A 25,540-nucleotide genomic window follows, 5' to 3' on the forward strand; every position below is an offset into this window, starting at 1 on the left:
TTAAACATGTTCTTTATGATTCCTCAGTGAGATAACCAATTTTAATACTAATTATTATATCACATATATATCATGCAAAACATGCCCAACGAGACACAGGATCTGGACGATTGAAACTTGGTGCATAGCCTTGCACACATAATGAAGATATTTTGCTATTATCTCAGGCCATAGTTAAATACTAGTGTCAGTGATCGAGAAGCATTATTGAAACCTATTGCACCAAGGATTTCTCATCAACTCATCAGAATTTCATGTAAATGCATTATTTAAAAATGGAAAGATCTTTCTTGGCCCAGTAAGTGGGGATAATACAAAACAGGCCAGACTCTTGGGGAACATGATTGGACAGAGAAATAGTAGACAGGCGACAAACAGAATGCCGTGCTCTGGGCCCTCGATAGCGGCGTGAATGTGTTCTACGCCGCACGTCGGCATGGCCATGCATATTGTACAGTAAACACCATTGGCATATCATTACCGGGCTCGCCCCAGTATTCTCCGGGCCTCCAGCGATGCTCCACCTCCGCCAGGAGGAATTACTAACAGAATGATTTACTTGTGGTATATAAAATCGGGAAGCAGGTACCATGGCTACTGGGAGAGAGGGATGAAGTAGGAGGAGAGGGGGGAGGTAGGACATGTTCTCTAAGGCACAACTGTATGCTACCGGTGTTGCCACTGGCTGGGGGTGCCTGCCAGACCCGGGGGTGGGGGGTGAGGGGGGGGGGGGGTGCTAGACCATTAACAGGTCCTGAATTGCTCCAGGACTGGCACTGTTTTTGCGAACGCAAAACACCCGCAGCTCAGTCCCAGCGTCAGCACTTAGTCTCTCAAATGGAGAATTTTGTCAAACATATTTAATATTGGAGTGGATAAATTGATTGGGTTAAGTTGAGAATGGCATAAGGTGGTTAAGACCGCTTAAATCATTTTGCACCAGAGTATTATGCTTGTATTTATACGTACACCGTGACTTGGCATCACAATCAAATACAATTTTTAACTTTTGATTGGATTTTGTTCTTTGGTACTGCAGTAGTCTTTAAATATTAAAATTAAACAGTATGATGGGACAGTATATTGAAACAATAAAGAATTTGGCTTATATATGTTCAAAGCAATATCAGAAAAATTCAATTTAATTGCCAAAAAACAAAATGCACTTTCTCTAAAGCAGACTATTGCAGGATTGGTATATTTTGGTAAATATCTTTAAATATAGCGATGGGCATTAAATGCTGGTCTAGCCACCGACACCCACATCCCGTGAATGAATAAATCAAAAGTAAAGATCAATGCAATTTTAAAGGACATTTTTTTCTCTTGTAACATAAATGGTGACAAAATCTGATTCCATTCACGTAATTCAGTAATTTCTTACAAACCACTTTCAACTTGGCTTTACCTTTGAGTTTTTGAGCCAGTTCCCTTGTAAACATAATATTTGCTAGTTTGCTCTGTGCATAAGCTTTCACCGAGTTGTAGCTCTTCTCACTGTTTAAGTCGTCAAAATGAATACTTCCCATTTTGTGTGCAGAAGAGGAGACGTTGATGATACGAGAGGGAGCAGACTGTTTTATCAAATCAATCAGCAAATAGGTTAATAAAAAGTGACCTGAAAATAGAGCAAATATTTAATTTCATTATTCAGAAATAACATGGGAAGCTGATTTGCAAACTCTTCACAACCGCTTGAATAAATTAGCATCTTTAATGTATTGAAGTCCCAAGGCACTTCACAGGAGCATTACAAAACACGAGACCATGCCACTTTAAGGAGACCAAAAATGTGGTGAAAGAGGTCTGCTTTAAGGGGCATCTTTAAAGGGAGAAGGGGACCGAGATTTAGGGACGAATACCAGAGATTAGGGGCTGGTTTCTCTGCTCCCCGACGCCAAAATCGCGTTCAAAAACAGGGTGGAAAATCCATTTTGGTGCCGAAATCGGGAGTGGTGCCGGTTTTTTAAATTCTCCACCCCCCCCCACCGAAAATCGACATACTTGTGGAGTATGCCGCGCCGAGTATCCATCACCTCATTGCCTGATGCATCCATCAATTCATTCAAAGACATGAGTAGAAGCAAACCGAGCTTTTAATCAGCTTAGAAGAGAGCCTGCCTGCGACTAGTACAATACTGTGGACCGCCTACAGGTCAACTGCTCCTTATATTTCATTTCATGGGGAGGAGCCATGGGCGGAGCCCATACATGCCCCAACATAGCCCCTGTGGGTGAAGCCACACAATGGCCCATAGGTGGAGCCCACATGGTCAACAACATAACATAGCAGTAACACAACGGCAGAACATGATACTAATACACTGGTGAATTACTAGTACTATACATTGACCACATTCACCCCCTGTTAAAAAATGAAGTCCAGTGGGGGTGACGGGCTCATAAGTTCAGCCAGTCCGGCGCACGGATTGTGCGTTGCGATCGCTGAAGCTCTGGAGTTGTTGCTAGTCCAGGTGTCGGGCTCACCCGTGCTGGCATCGGAAGTGGGGTCGGTGCGGGCACAGGCGTGGACTCCGGGAGCGTCTCTTCTGGAGCTTCATTCCTGTGGACTGGTGTGGCAAGCGGGTGGGAACGCGGGAACCATATAGGGGCGCTGGACAAGGTAGGTTGGGCAGGATATAGTGGGGGGACTGAGGTGGTGGTGGAGCCTGCGGGCTCCAGGTCCCGGAGGGAGACGGTATCTTGTCGGCCATCGGAGTGTTCGACATAAGCATACTGGGGTTTGGAGTGCAGGAGCTGGACCCTCTCTACCAGAGGGTCGGTCATATGGCTCCAGATGTGTTTTCTGAGGAGGACTGGTCCCAATGTCTTCAGCCAGGATGGAAGCGAGGCCCCTCAGGTAGCTCCCCTAGGGAAAGCAAACAAGTGGTCATGAGGAGTCTCGTCCGGGGCCGTGCAAAATGAAATGAAATGAAAATCGCTTATTGTCACGAGTAGGCTTCAAATGAAGTTACTGTGAAAAGCCCCTAGTCGCCACATTCCGGCGCCTGTCCGGGGAGGCTGTTACGGGAATCGAACCGTGCTGCTGGCTTGCCTTGGTCTGCTTTCAAAGCCAGCGATTAGCCCTGTGAGCTAAACAGCCCCTGTTCAGCCCCAAAAGGAGGGACCTGAAAGAGTGGAGCGCATTGGGGAGGACCTCCTGCCAGTGAGAAACTGGGATATTCCTCGACCGCAGGGTCAGTAGGACGGTCTTCCAGACCGTCGCGTTCTCCCTTTCCACCTACCCGTTTCCCCTGGGGTTGTAACTGGTAGTCCTGCTCGAGGCAATTCCCTTACTGAGCAGGTACTGACGCAGTTTGTCGCTCATGAACGACGAGCCCCGGTCGCTGTAGACATAACTGTGGAAACCAAATATGGTGAAGACACTATGCAGGGCTCTAATGACAGTGGACGTGGTCATATTGGGGCAGGGGATTGCAAATGGGAAGCGGGAGAACTCATCTATGATGTTGAAGAAATCTGTATTGGGTTATTGGAGGGGAGGGGCCCTTTAAATCGATACTGAGGCGTTCAAAGGGCCGGGATGCCTTTACCAGGTGGGCCTTATCCGGTCGATAGAAGTGCGGTTTACACTTGGCAGTCCCTGGTCATAGCTCTGACCTCCTTGGTGGAGTAGGGCAGGTTGCGGGCCTTGATATAATGGACGAGCCGGGTGACCCCGGGTGGCAGAGGTCATCGTGGATAGCCCGTATTCGGTCACCTTGCGCGCTGGCGCATGTGCCGTGGGACAGGGCATCTAGGGGCTCGTTGAGCTTCCCAGGACGATATACTATATTGCAGTTATAGGTGGAGAGTTTGATCCTCCACCTCAAGATCTTATCGTTCTTGATTTTGCTCCGCTGCATATTGTCGAACATGAAGGCTACCGATCGTTGGTCGATGACGAGGGTAAACCTCCTACCCGCGAGGTAGTGCCTCCAGTGCCGCACGGCTTCCACGATGGCTTGGGCTTCTTTTTCGACCGAGAAGTGTCAAATTTCAGAGGTGCTGAGGGTGCGCGAAAAGAACGCTACCAGTCTGCCTGCTTGGTTGAGGGTGGCGGCGAGAGCGACCTCTGATGCGTCGCTCTCCACCTGGAAGGGGACGGACTCATCCACCGTGCGCATCGCGGCTTTGGCGATGTCCGCCTTGATGCAGCTGAAGGCCTGGCGGGGCTCAGTTGCCAGTGGAAAGATGGTGGCCTTGATTAGTGGGCGGACATTGCCAAAGCCGTGATGCGCGTGGTGGACGAGTCCGTCCCCTTCCAGGTGGAGAGCGGCGCATCAGAGGTCTCTCTCGCCGCCACCCTCAACCAAGCAGGCAGAGGCGTTAGCCACCTCTCTGGAGGTTGCGTTGCAGAGCCTTACTGCGTCCCCGGCTGACCATGCGACCCCCTCGTGGGCCCCGGACCAAAGACTACCCTAGGCCTGTGCTGTGCGGCCGCCCACCCATCATGGGAGGCTACCCAGCTATTTTTGCTGCCAGTCTCAACACCCCCAACAGCATTGCCTGGCCCGCATCGCAAACTGCAGCAGCTGCGGAAAAAAAGGACATTTCGCCAAAGTTTGCCTGGCCAGGTCTAAAAACTCGAACTCACAGGCCCGCAGTGTGGCAGCGTGTCTGCCCACTCCACCCCCTGCAGACGAGTCATCAGCCTCGTGCTATCAGTGGGGGGCCACCATCTTCTAGCCCACGCAGCACGTGCGATGCACGAGGGGGCGCCATCTTGCCCATCCTCCCCCACATGGCCGGCCATGTGCGATCCATGGGGGCCGCCACCTTGGCCGCTATCTGCTACGCCGCTCGACGCGTATGATCAATATGGACAGTCATCGCGGAGCCGGCCCAGCACCTCCGACCATGCAGCCGGCTACCCGCAGTTCAGCGCGGTCACCCTGGACCAGTCGCAACCCAAGCACCTCCGGAGCTCCATGATGGCCGTCCGGGTTAATGGGCACGAGACGCCTTGCCTCTTCGACTCCGGGAGCACAAAGAGCTTCATTCACCCGGACATGGTAGGACGCTGCTCGCTCCCAATTTTCCCGGCGCAACAAACCATCTCCCTCGCCTCTGGGTCGCACCTCGTGCAAATCCAAGGGTGCACTACTGCAACCCTAGAAGTACAGGGTGCTGAGTACGCTAACTTTAAATTATATGTGCTCCCAGACATCTGCGCACCTCTCCTATTGGGACTCGACTTCCAATGTAACCTCAGGAGCCTAACCCTGAAGTTCGGAGGGCCCCTGCCCCCACTCACCATATGCAGCCTCGAGACCCTAAATGTCGACCCTCCCCCCCAGAGAGGTGGCTAACGTTACCGTGTCATCCAGGTCCTGGAACTGGTGAAGAGGTGTCGCGCGTAGACCTCGTTCACGGGCCGTACGTAGCGGCGTTTTGCCGGTCCAGGCCTGCGGGCTGAGTCTGCCATGGAGCACGGTGCAGCCACTGCAAGCCGCAACTGTGCACAGCCTTTGACCCGAATGTGCTGGGGGGCTGTATCAGCAGATAGAGCTGCGAGCTTTACCACGGCTGCCTGCTAGCGCCCAGCAAGACAATGAATCTGTGGCCTTTTGACACCGGTTTTCCTGGCGTAAAAGACCACAGTTTTCATGACGGCGTGGGGACTTCGGCCCAATAACGGAGAATCTAGCCCTAGGACCTAGGAGTCTATGGTGTCAGCTGCCAATGGCGGACTTGTTAAAATTAGGAATGCTTAAGAGACCAAAATTAGATGAGTGGAGATGGCTCAGAGGGTTATTGGGCTGGGAGAGATTACAAGGATGTGGGCGGGGGAAGGGGGCCTAGCCACGAAGGGATTTGAAAACAGGGATGAGAATTTTTTAATTAACATGTTGTTCATCTAGGAGTCATGTTGGTCAGTGAACCTTGAGGTGATGACTGAATGGGACTTGGTGCAAGTAAAGGTATGGATGACCAACTTATGAAAGTAAAATGTGAGAGACCAGCCAGGAGTGCACTGGAGTACTCTAGTCAAGAAGCCACAAAGGCATGGATGAAGGCTTCTGCAGCAGATGAGCTGAGGCAGGGGCAGAGTTGGGTAATGTTACAAATTCACGTTGCCATTTGGAGCTTTGATGGTCTATCTTTTATCCCTCTCCTTCAACGGAAACCTCTCAGCACTTCTTGAGTCTAGTACACTTTTTAAAAATTAAATACAGAAATGTCTTTCCCTTTCCTTTCCACCACTAACTTTCATGGAATCATACAATTGACAGTGCAGAAGGAGGCCATTCAGCCCATCGAGTCTGCACCGGCCCCTGTAAATAGCACCCTACGTAAGCCCAACCCCCCCCCCCCATTCTGTCAAGAGAAATTTTATGTGATCAAGATTGCTTAAACTCTGCGACAAACACCAAAACATAAACATTGTTTTTGTACACCATTCAGGCTTTACCACAACTTCTCTTCACAAAATGCAGCATCTGGCACTCATTCACTGGCAGAGTTCACAACACTAAAATGGCCCACCATAAAACTGCAAATTCAAATAAGGACTCTGATGAGGGAGATTTAAAAATGGAGAAAATTACAAAAAAGCAAAAAGGTTTAAAAGACATCTGAACACCATTTATTCAATTTATCAAAGAGTGCTTTAGAAAACCAGTATTATTTTCTATGTTTAGACGCACCTAAATGGTTGACCCCAAACTGCAGCTCAAACCCATCTGCTGTCTTTAAATAAGGACACATCATTACTCCAGCATTGTTGATGAGAATGTGAAGCTGCTGATATTCTGAGAGAGAAAAATAAATCTAGTTAGAAGACACAGTGATATCTGGCAGAATTTTAGCATTAATCCAGCGACTATTGGAATGGAACATTTTGCTCAATTTAAAACCCTATCACCTCTTGTTGTTTAAAAAAACGCGTTAAGTATCATAGAATCCAACAGCGCAGAAGAAGGCCCTTCAGCCCATTGGATCTGCACCAACCCTCCGAAAGAGCACCATACTTGGGTCCACACCCCCACTCTATCCCTGCAACCCTGAAACCCCACCTAACCTTTGGACACTGAAGGATAATTTGGCATGACCACTCCACCTAACCAGCACATCTTTGGACTGAGAGAGAGAACCAGAGCACCCAAAGGAAACCCCTGCAGACACGGGGAGAATGTGCAAACTCTACACAGTGATCCGGAATTGAACCCGGATCCCTGGCGTTGTGAGGCAGCAGTGCTAACCATTGTGCCACCGTGTCTCCCTATATTTATAGTGGAAAAAGTTTTCGAAAACACGGGAAAATGTATTGTAGAATTATAATTGCTAAATATTGCCTGAAATAATGTTGGTGATGTCCTATACACCCATGCACGATTAAGTACAAAAGGGGAGATTTGGGCGAAAGATAATCAACCTGAAAGTTAAGTCTGTTTCTCCCTTCACAGATGCTGACAGATTTAGAATTTAGAACAGTACAGCACAGAACAGGCCCTTCGGCCCTCGATGTTGTGCCGAGCAATGATCGCCCTACTCAAACTCACGTATCCACCCTATACCCGTAACCCAACAACTCCCCCTGAACCTTACGTTTTAGGACACTACGGGCAATTTAGCATGGCCAATCCACCTAACCCGCACATCTTTGGACTGTGGAAGGAAACCGGAGCACCCGGAGGAAACCCACGCACACACGGGGAGGACGTACAGACTCCACACAGACAGTGACCCAGCCGGGAATCGAACCTGGGACCCTGGAGCTGTGAAGCATTGATGCTAACCACTATGCTACCGTGCTGCCCTAAATATTCTGCCAAATATTTCCAGCACTTTGTTTTCATTACTGATTTCCAGCTTTTGTGGGAGATGACTTTAGTCGAGTTATTCTAACTCTTGTTTAGAGCGACTTCATGTTGCTGAGATATAAATTGTTTGCAGAGGAATATATTCAAGCCAGAATGGTCTCATAGGGATTTTTAATAATGGATAATGCTAACAAAATATATAAAGATCTTACTACACGTGAGCACGGTAGCACAGTGGTTAGCACAGTTGCTTTATAGGTCCAGGGTCCCAGGTTCGATTCCCCGCTGGGTCACTGTCTGTGTGGAGTCCGCACGTTCTCTCAAGTGTCTGCGTGGGTTTCCTCCGGGTGCTCCGGTTTCCTCCCACAGTCCAACGATGTGCAGGTTAGGTGTATTGGCCATGATAAATTCCACTTCTAAAAAGGGTTAGGTGGTGTTACGGGGATAGGGTGGAGGTGTGGGCTTAGGTAGGGTGCTCTTTCCCAGGACCGGTGCAGACTCAATAGGCCGAATGACCTCCTTCTGCACTGTAAATTCTATGATTCTATGATACACTTCCAAAGCCTCCCCAAGGATTTGATTGTCAAAAGGGAATCCCAACACAAACTGAAAGTGATTTATTTTCCCCTCTTACCATGTTGGTAATGCATTTTACAGTTAAACAGAATGAACTAACATAGAATATTCCAATGCTCGGGAGACTGAAAGGGAAAACAAATAAAAAACGAATAATGCGAGAAACGTTCAGCATCTGTGAAACAGAATTAACAAGAAGTACTGGAAGAGCACTTGTAATGTCATAGCATTCAAGACCATGGGCCAAGCGCTGGGGGTGAGAATAGAATCATAAAATTTACAGTGCAGAAGGAGGCCATTCGGCTAATTGAGTCTGCACCGCCCTTGGAAAGAGCACCCTACTTAAGCCCACAACTCCACCCGGTCCCCGTAACACACCTAACCTTTTGGACACTAAGGGCAATTTATCATGGCCAATCCACCCAACCTGCACATCTTTGTACTGTGGGAGGAAACCCACACGGACAAGGGGAGAACATACAAACTCCACACAGACAGTCACCCAAGGCCGGAATTGAACCTAGGTCCCTGGACACACACATATAAAACTATTCTTGTTATTCTAGAGTGTTTTTTGCACCAGTCTAACACATCAAAATGCCTCACTATTGTTGAAATGAGTCACAGTAAGTCATCGGAAATTGGATTTACTGACTGGTTACTTTCTTCCTGTGCTTTCCCTGGTCAACATCAGCCAGTGGTCAGAGCATGGGGGAGGGTCTCCACTGTCGGGAAGAATCTGCTGAGAGTCTGACCCTGATCCATTAGAGGCCCTGCTGGTTAAGTTTGAAATTACGTTTGCAGGTTTTCTTGTGAAAAGGCCACCTCTCCACCCTCCGCTCCATAGTTGACACTCACTTTGCCTGCCACAACCACATCCACCCAACTGCAGTTGTTCAAGTCCCAAACTCCACTAAAGTTGAGAGGTCGGTATTTCCTATACTGCCGCCCGTTGGTTAGATTATTGATCTGGACAATAGTCAGGTGGGAGAATTCAGAAATATATTTAAATGTGGCCATATCACTGAGATCCACGGGGCCTCCATGCCCAATTATGGCTTTGTCCACACCCTTGCCACAAATATCCAGATATACAAGGACCCCCATCCACAACACCATAAAAAAAAAAAAGAACTGATTGAATAGTTTAAGTGTGCAAGTTTGTGAACTGGAATTTCTGGGCAATTTTCATAAAATGACAGACCAGAATAAAATGAGAATGTATTACTGTTAGAAAGAAAGAAAAACATACCTTCATTGATTTGTTGAGCAAACTCCCTAATAGATTTGGTGTCGGCTAAATCCAACCTCTTCACAATTAAAAGACTATTTCCTGTTTCCTCTATTATTTCTTTAGCTGCATCTTCACCTTTTTCTACATCTCTGCATGCCATTATAACCAGGGCTCCTATGTGTAAAAGAAAATAGTAAGAGGACAAGGGTTAGAAAGGCAAAGAAACAAATAACATAGACAGTGAACTTTTGCTTGGGACTCCTGCAGATATTAATTGTCATGTTGCAATGAAAATGTATTCTTGTTGGATCCAATATTTTGTTAAAGCATCAAAGTAGTACAAAAAAAACTCCAAATTAAAAACAAACAAAAATAAGATCCTATCATTATCTCTTAGAAAAATTGCTATGTAGTGCTATATTTACCTTCTGCAAACTTTTTTTCCTCATGTTCTGTAAACTTTGAAGACCTGAGTCAGAGAAGCCCTACTCTTTGATTTTTTTAATTGAATTGGTTCGTGCTTACAATTGATGCCATCCCTGCACACAGTTCCTAGCACAGCGGTATGTGGAAGGTGATGGTTTAGCCAAGTAGTAAATATTTCAGTGCTTACAAGCAATATTCAGACTAAAACAAAAACCTGCACGCACTTCCTATTCTGTACAGTAGCATATGTGCATCCAATTAACAATTGTGTCAAGAATAATGAACTGAGAAGCCAGCACAACAATGCACATTGTACTGTTCACAGCAACAGCACTTCAGAGAGCAGTGTTAAAAGTGAAGTCATCAGTTGTTTGTCTCACATCTTCAATCACTGTGGTGGCTGCTAAGTGGTGTATGTTTCTTAGGGACATGAATTATAGACACTGGCACCATTCACTTGTACATTGTGTGTGAAACCAAAACATCCACCCACTCAAGAGCATGGAAAACTGTGCATTAGTCCACAAATGACAGCTGTATGTCTGAGTCATTAACATTCAAGTGCCTGGTCAGAACACCTATCCATCATTGTTCAGCTGAAGCAATCTATTTCAATCAATTTTGTGTTACTTATCTTATCCCTTTGGCCCCCACAATGTCCTATAATGGCGACATAATCGGAATACATTCCATAAAGACGGAGAACACCACGCTCTCATCACTCCATTCACCCCTCGATTGCCTTTCCTTGTCCGACACAGAGCAGTGAATGAAGCAAAATTTTCCTCTCGTGGAACACTTGGAAAACTGAAAGCAGGGCTTGTTACTTCCTCTATAAACCCCAGATATCAGTTGGACTATAGCCGTGAAGATGCTCTGTAAAGTCAAGGCTTTGTTAATAAGGACACAGGGAGTCCACACCGAGTAAAATAAGAAACAAAGTTTTATTTACACGTATGATATGTACACTACCAGGTAGATCCCTGCCAGGGTCCTTCTGAGGTTGGTGCCTTATTGACCAACCTTTTATATACTGGTTAATTGAGATACCCCACTCCGAGCGATGGAGTTCATATTCGTAAGGAGCACGGGAAAGACGGGCATCCACACACCGTAGGTTCATCTGAAGACCCCCTCAACATGTGATGAGGCAGAGGAGCAGCAGGCGGAGGACGGAGTCCTTCGGCTCCAGCAAGTCACCATGGAGCTGCTGCGTTGGATCAGTCGCTGGTGAACGTTGTCTGTACAGGAACATTGTGGCAGACGATCGTCAGGAGTTGGCATCTGAGATCTCAGAGATCTGCGTCTCCATTTCACAATTGGAAGACACAATGTCGGGTATGTCATTGTCAAGAAAGACCAGAGGCTTCACAGCAGGCAGGTTCGGCAATGGAACTGGAGGATCTCGGACAGGTTTCTTCTGAGATACTTTGTGAGGGAGCAACCTCCATGAGCGAATGTGATTCAGGTGCCGTCTTATTATTTGCCCCAGACCCAAACTTGGTAAGAGACTGGTTCTGTTTGACGGACGACAATCCCAGAGAGCCTGCGAGCACGGTTATTGAAATTATGAACGAACGCAGTGTCGTTAGACACGAAGCATCGAAGAGGTCAACGTCGAACTGGCCAACGCCTTGCAAACCTTGGTTACGGTGCACCTTTGTACCAATGTCCTGTAGAATCAAACACCGCCGTGCACAAGGATTATGATCTCTTAACATCTCAGCGAGGGCTAGCCCAGTTACAGCGTGGTCCTGTACGAGAACAAAAATCTCGCCAGTATCGTGTCCATTGAGCCAGCTGTCTGTTTCTCGAGTCCCCGTTTAACTTTCTGTACAGTCCTCTCTGCCGAACTATTCAATGCTGGATAGCATTGGGTGGTGCAGACACGGCAAATCCCATTGCTTTTCGGAAAAGTGGCAAATTCTTCACTCTTAAAGGAGGCCCCCTTATCGGTCATGAGTATATCAGGCATTCTGTGTGTGGAAAAAGAAATGCGCAACTCGCTTGATGGTTGCCCAGGAAGTGATGAACGCCAATTTGTGGACCTCCAGCCACTTTGAGTGGGCATCCACCAGGATGAGAAACATCGAACGCGAGAATGGACCGGCAAGACCGGCGTGTACATGAGCCCAAGGGCACCCCAGCCACTCACAAGGGTATGAAAGGGTGCCACCAAGCCAATCTTTCTGGTGCTCTTGACAATTGGAGCACTGCTTGGCCAACATCTCAATACCCATGTCCAAACCCGGCCACCAGGCGTAGCTTCTCACCAGCATCTTCATTTTGGAGATCCAGGATGTCCATCGTGAAGGTTCTTTAACATGATTACCTGGCCTTTTGCTGGGACAACAGCCCTCGTGTCCCAGAGGAGGATACCTTCTTCCATGGCCAGCTGCAACAATTTTGAGGAGAAAATCTTTAACTCCCCTACTGGCTGTCACGGCTGCCCACTATATAGCACCAGATGTCGGACATTGGCAAGCACAGAGTCAGTTTGCATCCAGTCACGAACACACGAGGCAAAGTCGGGTAAGGAGTCCATGAAATTCGGGATGGTAATTACTTCATCCACCATAGGGGGGCTCGAGGGTTCATAGAGTCCCTTGTGCATATTAATTGCGACGTATTTCCAGGAGGATCTATTGAGCTCCAGTTGTGGATAAGCGTTGCTAGAGTCCAATTTAGTGAATGTACAGCTACTTGCCAACTTGGCATACAAATCCACGATGTGCGGTTAAGGTCCAATCTCGAAGCCGTATTCACTGTCAATTTATAGTCTCCGCAGAGGTGGACTGTCTTATCTGGCTTCATTGTGGGGACCATCGGCGTCACTCAATGAGCAAAGCACACAGGTCGAAGGATGCCCAAACTTCCTAAACGCCGAAATTCAGTCTCAAACTTCTCCACTATAGCACAGGGAACCAGGCCGGCATGATAATTTCAGGGCTGGGCTTCTGGGTCCATCTGAGTTTTGGACACAGCACCTTGAATGGTGCCCAAACCAGACTGGAAAACGTCCGTGAATTTGCTCAGTCCGTACACAGACCGCCAGACCCCACTTGGAGATCCAGATCGCGCACGCCCACCAATCGGTGGCCCCCGATCATGGGCCTGGCCGTCGTGGAGCTCTCCTCGGAGACTGATACCCCATGGCCACAGCAGCAACGACGCTGAGCTCCCGCCAGGTGGAACCATACGTAAACCAAGCCAGCGGGAACTCGGCCGGTCAACCGCGGAGAATCACCGTGGGGGCCTGTTTCAACGGCCCCCGACCGGCGTCGCATCGACCGCACAGGCGACTGACGGCGATTATTCCGCGCCAGCCCGCTGTGAGGCTCCGTCATGTTGTGCGCGCTGGCGCGGACCCACGGCCAGCAGTGCAGGGCCGCGTACTGCAGCTGAGTAGCACGGAGCACTCCGGTGCCGTGCTGTGCCCGTGGGCTACAGAATTGTTGGGCTAAGAGGCCCGTTGACGCCGGCGTGAAACTTTCCGGTGTTTTTAGCCAACGTCAACACTTAGCAGCGTTTTTGGAGAATCCTGGCCACTCCTTTTTTGCCAAGATCAAAAGTGCTCTGTGCCACAACAGAAATGGCCGTTCCCACATCTAGCTCCACTTGGAGCATATGGCCATTCACTTGTATTGGAAGAAGAATAGGGGCCACATGGGGCACTACCAAACAGTTCAACTGCATCTCAGCCTCATCCTCTGCCTCTTCTGGGTCATCCAGATGCAAGGCCTGCCACCAGGGCTGATGCCTACCTCGACCAGGGTGCCTGGAGTTCTGACCCTCTTGCTGCCTGCGGGTTCGCCTAGAGCAGCATCCACACGTTAGCCAGAATTATCTTCAGCTGGGACTGGTGACGGCGTCTCGGTGGCATTCGAATGTATGCAGTCCACAGGCAGTCAATACGATGACCATCTGGGCTTGTTTTGGTGAAATTGTTGGCCCGGAAGAAATAACACATTTGTTCAGCATATTGGTTCCAGTCTTCAACACCGGCGCTAAATGCATCTAACCACCCAAATAGAGGCATGATGAATCAAAGAAATCCAAACCTGGGTCCAGAAAATCAGGGAGGTGGCTCAGCTGAGTGGGTCGCAGTGTCAACAGCAAACTAGTTTATTTCTCGTCGCCAGTTTAGTAAGGACATGGGGAGTCCACACCGAGTAACCGAGTAAAAGAAGAAACAAAGTTTTATTTATATGAACGATATGTGCATTTCCCAGTAGATCCCTGTCAGGCTCATTCGGAGGTCAGTGCCTTACTGACCTTATACACATGGGTTAAATACGAGATACCCCCCGCCTCTAGTGGGGGAGCTCGTACTCCGTAAGGAGCCCAGGGAAGACTAGCATTCCCACCCCGTAGGTTCCGTGAGGGATATTACATCTTTATTTTTCCTTTGGAGGGCGCTTTCTTAATACCCACGTCTCTCACCGATGCTTTAGCGATTCCCCTCAAAATATCTTCAACCTAGGACTGATTTTTGTCTCATTACACTTGAGAAGCGCTTGAGATGTTTTTTTACATTAAATATGCAATTGTTATAATTCCCATGGGAATTCCTCCACCAAAAGAACCACATTTACTGAATAGCCCCCCAAAAGAAAAAAAATGACGAGATAAGATTTCATTTTTGCTAACTTTTACTTCAATAGAAATCACAATTAATCATAAAACTGACATGGTCAATGCAAACTATAATTATAAATCTAATAACAAATTCAAGATACATCATGGAGTTACTAGGCAGTCCACTCCCGCTGTCTGGCTCCTATTTCAACCACACCGTTTCCAAGCTTAGAACTTTCTTAAGCCGAATTCCTTAAGCCCCTTTCCTTCAAGGACATAGTGACTCTATGCAGTCAGCAGTTCCTGTGTGAACAGAGTCAACTCTTCTTGTGCAATTTTCGACACAATGACACACTTAACTTCTGCAACTTTCTCAATTCACAGATTCTGTCAGTCACATGGTACAGTTGATTCTAGGCATTCAATCACTCAGAACTAAAGAAACAGTAGCAGCAATTCTAAATGTGCTTTCTAACTGCTCAAGAATACAGCTCTTCTCTTTCCTCTTTGTCTGCCGTATAGCCTACATATTTTAAACGTAATTTCTGATCATGATTCAAACCCTCAAAACATCATTTTCAATCATTTAAAAAAAAAAATTATAGATTCCACAAATATTTTACAGTAATTAATAATTGTCTTTACTGTTACAGTTTCTAGGTCAAAGTCTGTCACATGACAGAAATGAATTTGTTGTATTGCGGGTCTGATATATATTTACATCTAGTGTCACATGTACTGTACCGAGGGACAGTGAAAAGTATAGTCCAGTCAGATAGTTCCATCACAAAAACATAGATCATATGATAAATACACGTGGATACATAAACATAAAGTGAAGTATATGGTATATAGTGCTACAAATACTCGGGCAGCACGGTAGCACAGTGGTTAGCACAGATGCTTCACAGCTCCAGGGTCCCAGGTTCAATTGCTGATTTGGGTCACTGTCTGTGTGGAGTTTGCACGTTCTCCCCGTGTCTGCGTGGGTTTCCTCTGGGTGCTCCGGTTTCCTCCCACGGTCCAAAGATGTGCAGGTTAGGTGGATTGGCTATACTAAATTGCCCTCAAGTGTCCAGGTTAGTTGGGGTTACAGGGATAGGGTGGAGGTGTGGGCTTGGGTAGGGTTCTCTTTCCAAGGGCCGGTGCAGACTTGATGGGTCAAATGCCTCCTTCTGCACTGTAAATTCTATGATTCTATGAACTGTAAAGAGGATGCATAGAAAGATCAGTTCAATCCATAAGATCAGTTCAGACCCGAAGAGGGCCATTCAGGAGTCTGGTATCAGTGGAGAAGAAGCCGTTTTTGAATCTGTTGATGCGTGTTCTCATACTTTTGTATCTTCTGCCTGTGGAAGAGATTGGAAGAGAGAATAGGCCGGGTGGGAGGGGTCTTTGATTATGCTGCCATCTTTCCCAAGGCGCTGGGAGGTATAGACAGAGTCAATGGGTGGGAGACGGGTTATAGTGAAGGACTGGGTTGTGTTCACGACTCTCTGTAGTTTCTTACGGTCTTGGGCCAAGCAGTTGTCATTCCAGGCTGTGAAGCAGCCAGGTGGGGCGCTTTCTATGGTACATGTATAGAAATTGGTAAGAGTTATTGTGGACATGCCTGAATGTCCTTAATTTCCCGAGGAAGGATAGGCGCTGTTTTTAGCTTTCTTGGTCGTAGCGTTGACGTGAGTGGACCAGGACAGATTGTTAGTGATGTTTACCCTGAGGAATTTGAAGCTGTCAACCATCTCCACTGCGGCCCCATTGATACCGACAGGGCCATGGATGACACTTTACTCCCTGAAGTCGATGACCAGCTCCTTTGTTTTGTTGACATTGAAGGAGAGATTGTTGTCGTTGCACCATGTCACTAAGTTCTCAATCTCCCTCCTGTCCTCTTACTCATCGTTGTTTGAGATCCGGCCCACTACGGTAGTGTCATCATAGATGGAGTTGGAGCCGAGTTTTGCCACACGGTCATGTGTGTATAGGGAGTATTGTAAGGGATAAGCATGCAGCCTTGCGGGGCACAGGTATGGAGGACTTTCCCTGTTCCACCCAACTGCACTTTTTCCATCTCAAGACTGATTGAAACATCAAGTTAGTGAGGGAATTTATTCCCAACATCACCAAATTTAGTATTATCTCAGATGACTTTACTAATGTCACACTTCAGTGACAAAACTTTTGCGATCAATAATAACAAGGAATAGCTGGCAAATGCTCCATTAAATCCCAGAAAATTCAATTCATAAAATCACGGCCACCATCAGTAAATATCAAGGCATTGAACTATAAACAAGTTAAACTACTTGTACCTCTTCTTGCCAAGTTTCTTGTCGTCTCTTTGCCAATTCCAGTGTTCGCGCCAGTTATTAATACAGTTTTATTTTCCAGTCTGATTCCTGACAATTTTGTTGCTCTTTTTCTGTTGAGAAACAAAAGTTCATAGAAAAATGTTAATTGTAATTCTGGTATTAGCTGTAGAGTCCTGTATTAAAACCGATCTGAGATTTCATAATGCTTCATTATGCCTCCACATTTAGTATTTAGATGTGCACTTGCGATCCCAGGGCATACAAGACTTTGGGCCAAGTGCTGAAAAATGGGATTAGAATGTTTGAGTGGTTGTTTTTGACCAACGCAGGCGCAATGGGCCGAAAGGCCTTTTCTGTGCTGTAATATTCTATGATTCTATTTCTGTAACCCCCTGCAGCCCTACAACCTTCCAAGAATGTGCTCCCTTGACACACCACCCCCATTGCCAGCAGTGTCTAGGTTCCAAGTTCTGGAAACTCCCTTCTTGGACTCCTCATTATTTTCACCTCACTCTCTCCTTGAAGACCAAATGTTTAGTCACCTGTTCTATCATCCCCCTCCTTTGGCTCAGTGTCAATTTTCATTTCATGCCTACAAGTCTGTTCAACTATCCAAGATGATCGTGGCTCCTCTTTTACATCATTACACTTTCCCATCCAATCTCCATTTTGCTCGATTTTCTCAATGCCCAGAAATCTTTCACCGGAAAGTTTTGAGTATATTCATCAACTAAGCAGCCACACTTCTTCAGAGTAGGAGAATGAAAAACATCACGGTACATATCATAGAATACCTACAGTGCAGAATTCAGCCCATTGAGCCTGCACCGAACCTCTGAAAAGCACCCTACCCAGGCACACTCCACCGCCCATCCCTATAACCCCACCTAACCTTTGGACACTAAGGGCAATTAGGGATTTTCTAAAACAAGGCGGTAAACTTTTTGGACATACATCTTTTATGTCACAAGCTCAACCTGTATCTGAATTTTGCTGTCACTGAAAAGTGAATAAGCATCCATAAAGTGGATCTCAACATGGATCTCAAGACTGAATTGGATTCAAGCTGATGTTACCATCCACCCAAAACATAATGTCAATTGGGAGCCAGTTTAGCTCAGTTGGCTGGATGGCTGTTTCATGATGCAGAGCAAGACCAACAGTGTGGGTTCAATTCCTGTATTGGCCAAGGTTATTTACTTTTTTTAAACATTGAGTACCCAATTAATTTTTTTTCCAATTAAGGGACAATGTAGCATGACCAATCCACCTAACCTGCACATCTTTGGGTTGTGGGGGTGAAACCCATGTAGACATGGGGCGAATGGACTCCACATGGACAGTGACCCAGGGCCGGGATTCAAACCCGGATCCTCAGCGCCGCAGTCCCAGTGCTAATCACTGCGCCTCATGCCGCTCAAGGTGTCCCCTTCTCAACCTTGCCTCATCTGTGGTGTTCCTCAGGTTAAATCACCACCAGTCATCTCTCCCCTTCAAAGTCAGAAGCAGCCCATGGGACGATGGCGACAAAAAAACCTATAACGTCATAAAATGTCCCAAGGTGGGAAGAAACGGAAGAAAGGGCAGCACGGTAGCATGGTGGTTAGCATAAATGCTTCACAGCTCCAGGGTCCCAGGTTCGATTCCCGGCTGGGTCACTGTCTGTGCGGAGTCTGCACGTCCTCCCCGTGTGTGCGTGGGTTTCCTCCGGGTGCTCCGGTTTCCTCCCACAGTCCAAAGATGTGCGGGTTAGGTGGATTGGCCATGCTAAATTGCCCGTAGTGTCCTAAAAAGTAAGGTTAAGGAGGGGGTTGTTGGGTTACGGGTATAGTGTGGATACGTGGGTTTGAGTAGGGTGATCATTGCTCGGCACAACATCGAGGGCCGAAGGGCCTGTTCTGTGCTGTACTGTTCTATGTTCTAAACACATTCTTTCAAATCATTACTCACTTACAAAATTATGTCCTACTAAGCTGAAGAAAATATACAGCACAAGCAATTAAAGTAAAAATGTTTGTCTCCACATGGTCCTATTGATAAGTTGAATGCCCTCCACGTGATTCAGATCCATAAAAACTAGGGTCAATCTGACAGCCGGTCACAGACCTGAAAGGTTAAGTGTTCTCTCTTCACAGATGTTGTCAGATATGGTGAGTATTTCCAGCATATGCTGTTTTGATTTCAGATTTCTAGTGCTTTGCTTTAGTGAATCATTGCCTGTGTGGAATCCAGCCAGAGGGAAGATATCGAAAATAATCGTTGCCCAGCTAAAAGCATTTTGCCAAACATAAGCACTTGATCAGATATTGTTCCCATCAATGTTACATAAAAGCCCCGATTCTGACACACAGCTTCATTCTTTGATTAGACGCAAGATGGAACTAAGAAATTTTGAGTCTTGGAAGCATACACAGTTACAGTTCTACAAAACAGAATGGTGCATTAAGAGAAAACTGAAGGAATGAAGGAACTCACTAGATGATGTGGACCACTTCTTTGGTGTCATTCAACCTCCTGACCTTAAGACCATCTTTGGCAAAATTAAGCCACGTTACCTGAAGCGCACCAGTTCTGCAGTGTGGCATTCGCCACCAGTGTCGAACAGCATGAGTAATTTACCCTATGGTTTTTGAAATTCTGAACTGTTCCTGTAAGAGTAGCATTTAAAGTATTGTAAAATGTAAACCTGTCTCTTCTCCTCTCCATTATTCGCTGGACCACTTCGATATCATGGCTTTACTATCTTTTTAAAGAATATGTATGTATACAGTATATGTAGCAGATAAAGACTTTAAATGGAAGATTGGTCACCTGCTCCTCTGGAACCGTCATCAAGTATGTGCTTGTTTTGAGATTTGTAACCTCAAAAGGATATTAGGGATATTTTAGTCGGGTTATTTTATTGGAGTTCAGTTTTGCATATCATTCACTTTGGGTTTAGATTCAAACCCTGTTCTGCCTGATGGAATAAAAGTTGTCTCTGTGCCTGTTAAAAATATAAACAAAAAAACAAAAAAAAAAAACGGGCAGCACGGCATTGTGGATAGCACAATCGCGTCACAGCTCCAGGGTCCCAGGTTCGATTCTGGTTTGGGTCACTGTCTGTGCGGAGTCTGCACATCCTCCCCGTGCGTGTGTGGGTTTCTTCCGGGTGCTCCGGTTTCCTCCCACAGTCCAAAGATGTGCAGTTAGGTGGATTGGCCACGATAAATTGCCCTTAGTGTCCAGAATTGCCCTTAGTGTTGGGTGGGGTTGCTGGGTTATGGGGATAGGGTGGAGGTGTTGACCTTGGGTAGGGTGCTCTTTCCAAGAGCTGGTGCAGACTCGATGGGCCGAATGGCCTCCTTCTGCACTGTAAATTCTATATCTATATCTATGAACCTTAAGTCACTGTGAATGAGGCAATCCACATTTTATTATTAAGCAACCTAACATCCTTCCTCATACTGTGCAAAGCTAAAGAAGGGAAAGACAAAATGAACCCTTAGAAAGAAAACATTCACACCAAATTGACTGTCACATCAGCACAATAGAACGCTTACTTATTAATTCTAATTAGTGCTTTTTGCAAAGAGGGTCGAGAGAAATCTCTAGCATATTACTCGATGAAGAAGCGATCACAACACAGGTGGAGATCCTTTAACTATTACCTCTGCTTCTTGTTCAAGCAAATGTATTTTGCAAATGTTCAAGTTCAAATGTATCTTGTTCAAGGAGATACATTTTGTGACCTAGTTCACTTATTTCTACTTATTTAACTGGAGTTTTGCTCACGTTGGAATTACTTACTTAGAGAAAGTGTGATCTCTTGTTTTAACTTTGGAAGAAGCCAATATTTAATTCAACAAAGCAGTGCTACCTTTAAAAGGAAGAAGCATATTTGGCTGGTAAAATCTCAGCACCAATTTGTCTACAAGATTAATTGTGTTTGAATTATTCTGTCTATGGTGCTAATCAACAACAACTCGTATTTGTATAACACTTTTATCATAATATAGGGCACGATTCAGCCACCGTATTGCGCCTGGGACCGAGTCAGGTGCAACAGATGAAACCTGGGAGAGCTCCAAACGGGACACGCGTTGGGCTGATTGCAAGTCACCCGACTCACTACGCCTGGCACGATTTGGATCATCCCCTCATAGAACATAGAACAGTACAGCACAGAACAGGCCCTTCGGCCCTCAATGTTGTGCCGAGCCATGATCACCCTACTCAAACATACGTATCCACCCTATAACCGTAACCCAACAACCCCCCCCTTAACCTTACTTTTTATTAGGACACTACGGGCAATTTAGCATGGCCAATCCACCTAACCCGCACATCTTTGGACTGTGGGAGGAAACCGGAGCACCCGGAGGAAACCCACGCACACAGGGGGAGGACGTGCAGACTCCACACAGACAGTGACCCAGCCGGGAATCGAACCTGGGACCCTGGAGCTGTGAAGCATTTATGCTAACCACCATGCTACCCTGCTGCCCCGCTGGGCATGTTTCAGGTAATGATATTCAAATAAGCTTTTGGGCTCATTTAACGGTCTCAACACCACATACACCTGATGCCCGGGGGTCAACATCCCACGTCTGTGAGGCCTCAACCAGGCACCGATCAGCACTGGTTTCCACAAGCGAAACCAGGCGGGATGGCACATTGGGGGTGGATCTCAGGTGACCAGGAACAAGACCCTCCACCTGACACCTGGCCAGTATCACCTGGGCACCTTGCCAGTGCCACCTGGACATCACCAGTGTCAGGCTGGCAGTGCCAAGGTGCCTGGGTGTCATGTTGCACCACCAATGGTTAGGGCCTGGGGGTTCATGCCCATGAAAGGGAAGGAGGCCGCAGAAAGGTTGGGGGAAGGGGGGTGGTGGGGGTGTAGAGATTGAGGTAGCCTTTCAAAATGTTGCTCGATCTGTGAGGATCCGGTCCTGCTGGCGAATTCAACTTCCCAGTACCGGGAAATTAAAAAGTGTGGCCTTGACGGGGAGAAATTTCCCAAGGCCCAAAAAAAGGCTAAGTGCCGTTGAAAAGCGGTCTCAATCTTGGCATTGCAGCCGTCATGAAACACCCCGCCAAACACATCTGAAACCGGACTTGAAATTTTTCAGGTGAATTGCACCCAAAATATTCCGAGGCACTTTAAAACAAAATGACAAAGCTGTGAATAGGATATAGGGCAGATGACCAAAAGATTAGTCAAAGACGTGAGTTTTAAAGTAGGAAAAGAAGGTAGTGAATTTTAGGAGAGAATTCCAGAGCTTAGGACCTGACAGATGAAGATACAACTACCGATGGTAGAGCAATTAAAAACAGGGATGCTTAAAAGGGTATGATCCAAGGAATGAAAATAGCTTGGAGGATTGTGGCTGAGGAGATTGCAGATAAAATCAGATGAGGTGAAGTAATATCGTATAACAGCTGTATTTCTCTTGGGAATAGAAGCTTTTGGTGACTTTACATTGCTAACTCCTGGGGACAACTTCTGAGACGTGTCTGCAGCAAGATGTCAGCTTCTTTACTGTATCGCTTTAATTTAACCTAAGCTTGCATACACTTCAATGCAGGACTGATGTACATAGACTTGGTTTATTTGAATGCGTAGTACAAGATTGCTCAGCAGATGGATTTACCAAAAAAATTCAGCAGCTATTGTGAACAGTAAAGTACAATTGCAGTTTCTTCACAGTACATGCTACTCGCGAAACTGAACGCTTCTCTGAATGTCTGCTGGTCACATGGTTTACCTCCTGGCTACTTACCTAGTAGCATATTCTCTCTTATCACAATAATAAAATAATTGGATTTGGATTTAGTTTATTGTTAAGTGTACCGAGGTACAGTGAAAAGTATTGTTCGGAGTACATCCAGACGGATCATTCAAAAAAAAACGTAGGACATATATAAATACACAATATAAATACGTAGTCACAAGCATCGGGTGAAGCATACAGGAGTGTAATACTACTCAGTAGAAAAGATGTGTGAAGAGATCAGATCAATCCTTAAAGAGTCATTCAGGAGTCTGGTAACAGTGGGGAAGAAGCTGTTTTTGAATCTGTTAGTATGTGTTCGCAGACTTTTGTTTATCTCCTGCCTGATGGAGGAGGTTGGAAGAGAGAATAACCCGGGTGGGAGGGGCCTAATTTTGCTGCTCACTTTCCCAAGGCAGAGGGAGGTGCAGACAGAGCCAATGGATGGGAGGCGTGTTTGCATGATGGACTGGGCTGTGTTCACATCTCGCTGTAGTTTCTTACAGTCTTGGACCGAGCAGTTGCCATACAAGTCTGTGACATAAGTCTGTGGGCAGCACGGTAGTTAGCATAAATGCTTCACAGCTCCAGGGTCCCAGGTTCGATTCCGGCTGGGTCACTGTCTGTGCGGAGTCTGCACGTCCTCCCCGTGTGTGCGTGGGTTTCCTCCGGGTGCTCCGGTTTCCTCCCACAGTCCAAAGATGTGCGGGTTAGGTGGATTGGCCATGCTAAATTGCCCGTAGTGTCCTAAAAAAAAGTAAGGTTAAGGGGGTGGGTTGTTGGGTTACGGGTATAGGGTGGATACGTGGGTTTGAGTAGGGTGATCATTGCTCGGCACAACATCGAGGGCCGAAGGGCCTGTTCTGTGCTGTACTGTTCTATGTTCTATAACCAGATAGAATGTGTTCTGTGTTCTATGGTGTATTTGTAAAAATTGGTAAGAGTCAATGTGGATATGCAAAATTCCCTCAGTTTCCTGAGGAAGTAGAGGTGCTGTTGCGTTTTCTCAGTCAGTGCCGACATGGGTGGACCAGGACAGATTGTTGGTGATGTCAACACCTAGGAATTTGAAGCTGTCAACCATCTCCACCTCGTCACCATTGATGCAGACAAGCGTATGTATGATACTTTGTTTCCTGAAGTCAGTGACCAGCTCTTTTTGCTGACATTGAGGGAGAGATTGTTGTCACTGCAACACTCCTCTAGGTTCTCTATCTCCCTCCTGTACTCTGGTTCATTGTTGTTTGAGACCCGACCCATTACAGCTGTGTCATTAGTAAACTTGTAGATTGACGTGGAGCCAAATTTTGCCACACAGTCATGTGTGTTTAGGGAGTAGAGTAGGGGGCTAAGTACACAGCCTTACAGGTGTAGCCATCGGAGATGACCACCTGCAAAGAATGATGGGAATTATGGCCAGGTTTGGGACACAGACAAGTTGCAGCTTTTATCTTTGCAAACGGCAGCCCAGAAGTATGCAGGAATTCACACCTGCAAATGAGCCATTCAAGGCGATTAAAATAACAATGGGACCATCAGGTCCATTGCATCATCTTCCAGACTAGGGGGCCCCGAGGTCCTGCTCGGAGCCCTCTTTGGCCACTTCAAAAGTGATGTGGCAGCCCCTGATTGGATGTGACCAGAGGGTGGAGCTCTGAGGAATTGATTGACAGTGACCCAGAAACTGCTCAAGCCAGTTAAAAAAACAATGCAGCCATGATTTCTGTCTCTTTTGGACCCGGCCTGTGCCAGCCTCCTTTGAATCCAGCCTGTGCCAGCCCAACTACAGCATAACGACCAGTTCAAGGCCAACGATCGCTACCTGACGGATGAGCCCAGCAGAGACAGAGCCACTTCTTCAAACCAGCCATGTGATCAAGATAAAGGCCTTATCCACTTGCACAGTGTCGATTGCCCGACGTTAAGTATATAAGTATAGGTTATTGTAGTTGATAGGTGTTTAACTTGTAGTATATTGTGCTTGCATGTCGAAGTAACCCTTGTGTGTAAATAAACTTGAACTGACTAACTGGTTGTGTGATCCTTTGATCGCTATCCGGTAAAGACTTGCGGTGGTATCATTTGATACCTGGCAACTCTAAAGAGCATCATTATTAATTGGCAACATTATTGGTGACGCTGGTGGTGATTGGCATCACAGGACCCCGGTATTGAGGACTATCATGGAGGAGGTGTTGTTGTATTCTTACCGATTGTGGTCTGTGGGTCAGGAAGAAGGTGACAATCCTGACCCTCGAGAGGGAGGAGCCAAGTCCTAGGTTTTGGAGCTTGGCTGGGATTATGGTGCTGAAAGCAGAGCTGTAGTCAATGAATAGGAGTCTGACGTAGGAATCTTTGTTGTAGAGATACTCCAGGGATGAGTGTAGGGACAGGGAGAAACGTCTGCTGTGGACCGGTTGTGGCGATCTGCAAATTGCAGTGGACCATGACATTCTGGGAGTATGGAGTTGATTTGTTTTGTGGCCAACCTCCCTAAGCACTTCATAATGATAGATGTCAAGGCTACCGGATGGTAGTCATTGAGGCATGTTGCCTGGTTCTTCTTTGGCACTGGTATGATGGCAGTCTTCTTGAAGCAGGTGGGAACTTCAGAACGGAGTAGAGAAAGGTAAAGATGTCCGTGAACACATCCGCCAGTTGGTCCGCACAGGATATATGAGTCCACGACTAGGGACCCCATCAGAACATGTCCCTTTCCAAGGGTTCACTTTCAAGAAGTCCGATCTGACTTCGGAAGCTGTGACGGTAGGTATGGGTGCGTCCGATGCTGCTGGGGCAGTTGGCAATGGTCCAATGATTTCCTGCTCGAACTGAGCATAAAATGCATTGAGTTCATCGGGGAAGGTTGTGTTGCTGCCCAAGATTCTACTC

The 25,540-nt window shown here is 46.7% G+C and overlaps 1 protein-coding gene across 2 annotated transcripts in view; it reads right to left on the reverse strand.

Moving 5' to 3' along the window:
- Nucleotides 1-25,540, reverse strand: part of LOC119966314 (retinol dehydrogenase 12-like) — a 41,368-nt gene that overhangs the window by 10,987 nt on the left and 4,841 nt on the right. For both annotated transcript variants that reach the window (XM_038797792.1, XM_038797791.1), the window contains exons 2-5: nucleotides 16,893-17,002; nucleotides 9,595-9,750; nucleotides 6,651-6,755; nucleotides 1,409-1,618 (exon numbers count right to left, since the gene is read on the reverse strand). In XM_038797792.1, coding sequence (XP_038653720.1) covers nucleotides 1,409-1,618; nucleotides 6,651-6,755; nucleotides 9,595-9,750; nucleotides 16,893-17,002 — 581 coding nt within the window. The remainder of the gene's footprint in view (nucleotides 1-1,408; nucleotides 1,619-6,650; nucleotides 6,756-9,594; nucleotides 9,751-16,892; nucleotides 17,003-25,540) is intronic.

This window comes from Scyliorhinus canicula, chromosome 5 (genome assembly GCF_902713615.1).
Source record: "Scyliorhinus canicula chromosome 5, sScyCan1.1, whole genome shotgun sequence".
NCBI lineage: Eukaryota > Metazoa > Chordata > Chondrichthyes > Carcharhiniformes > Scyliorhinidae > Scyliorhinus > Scyliorhinus canicula.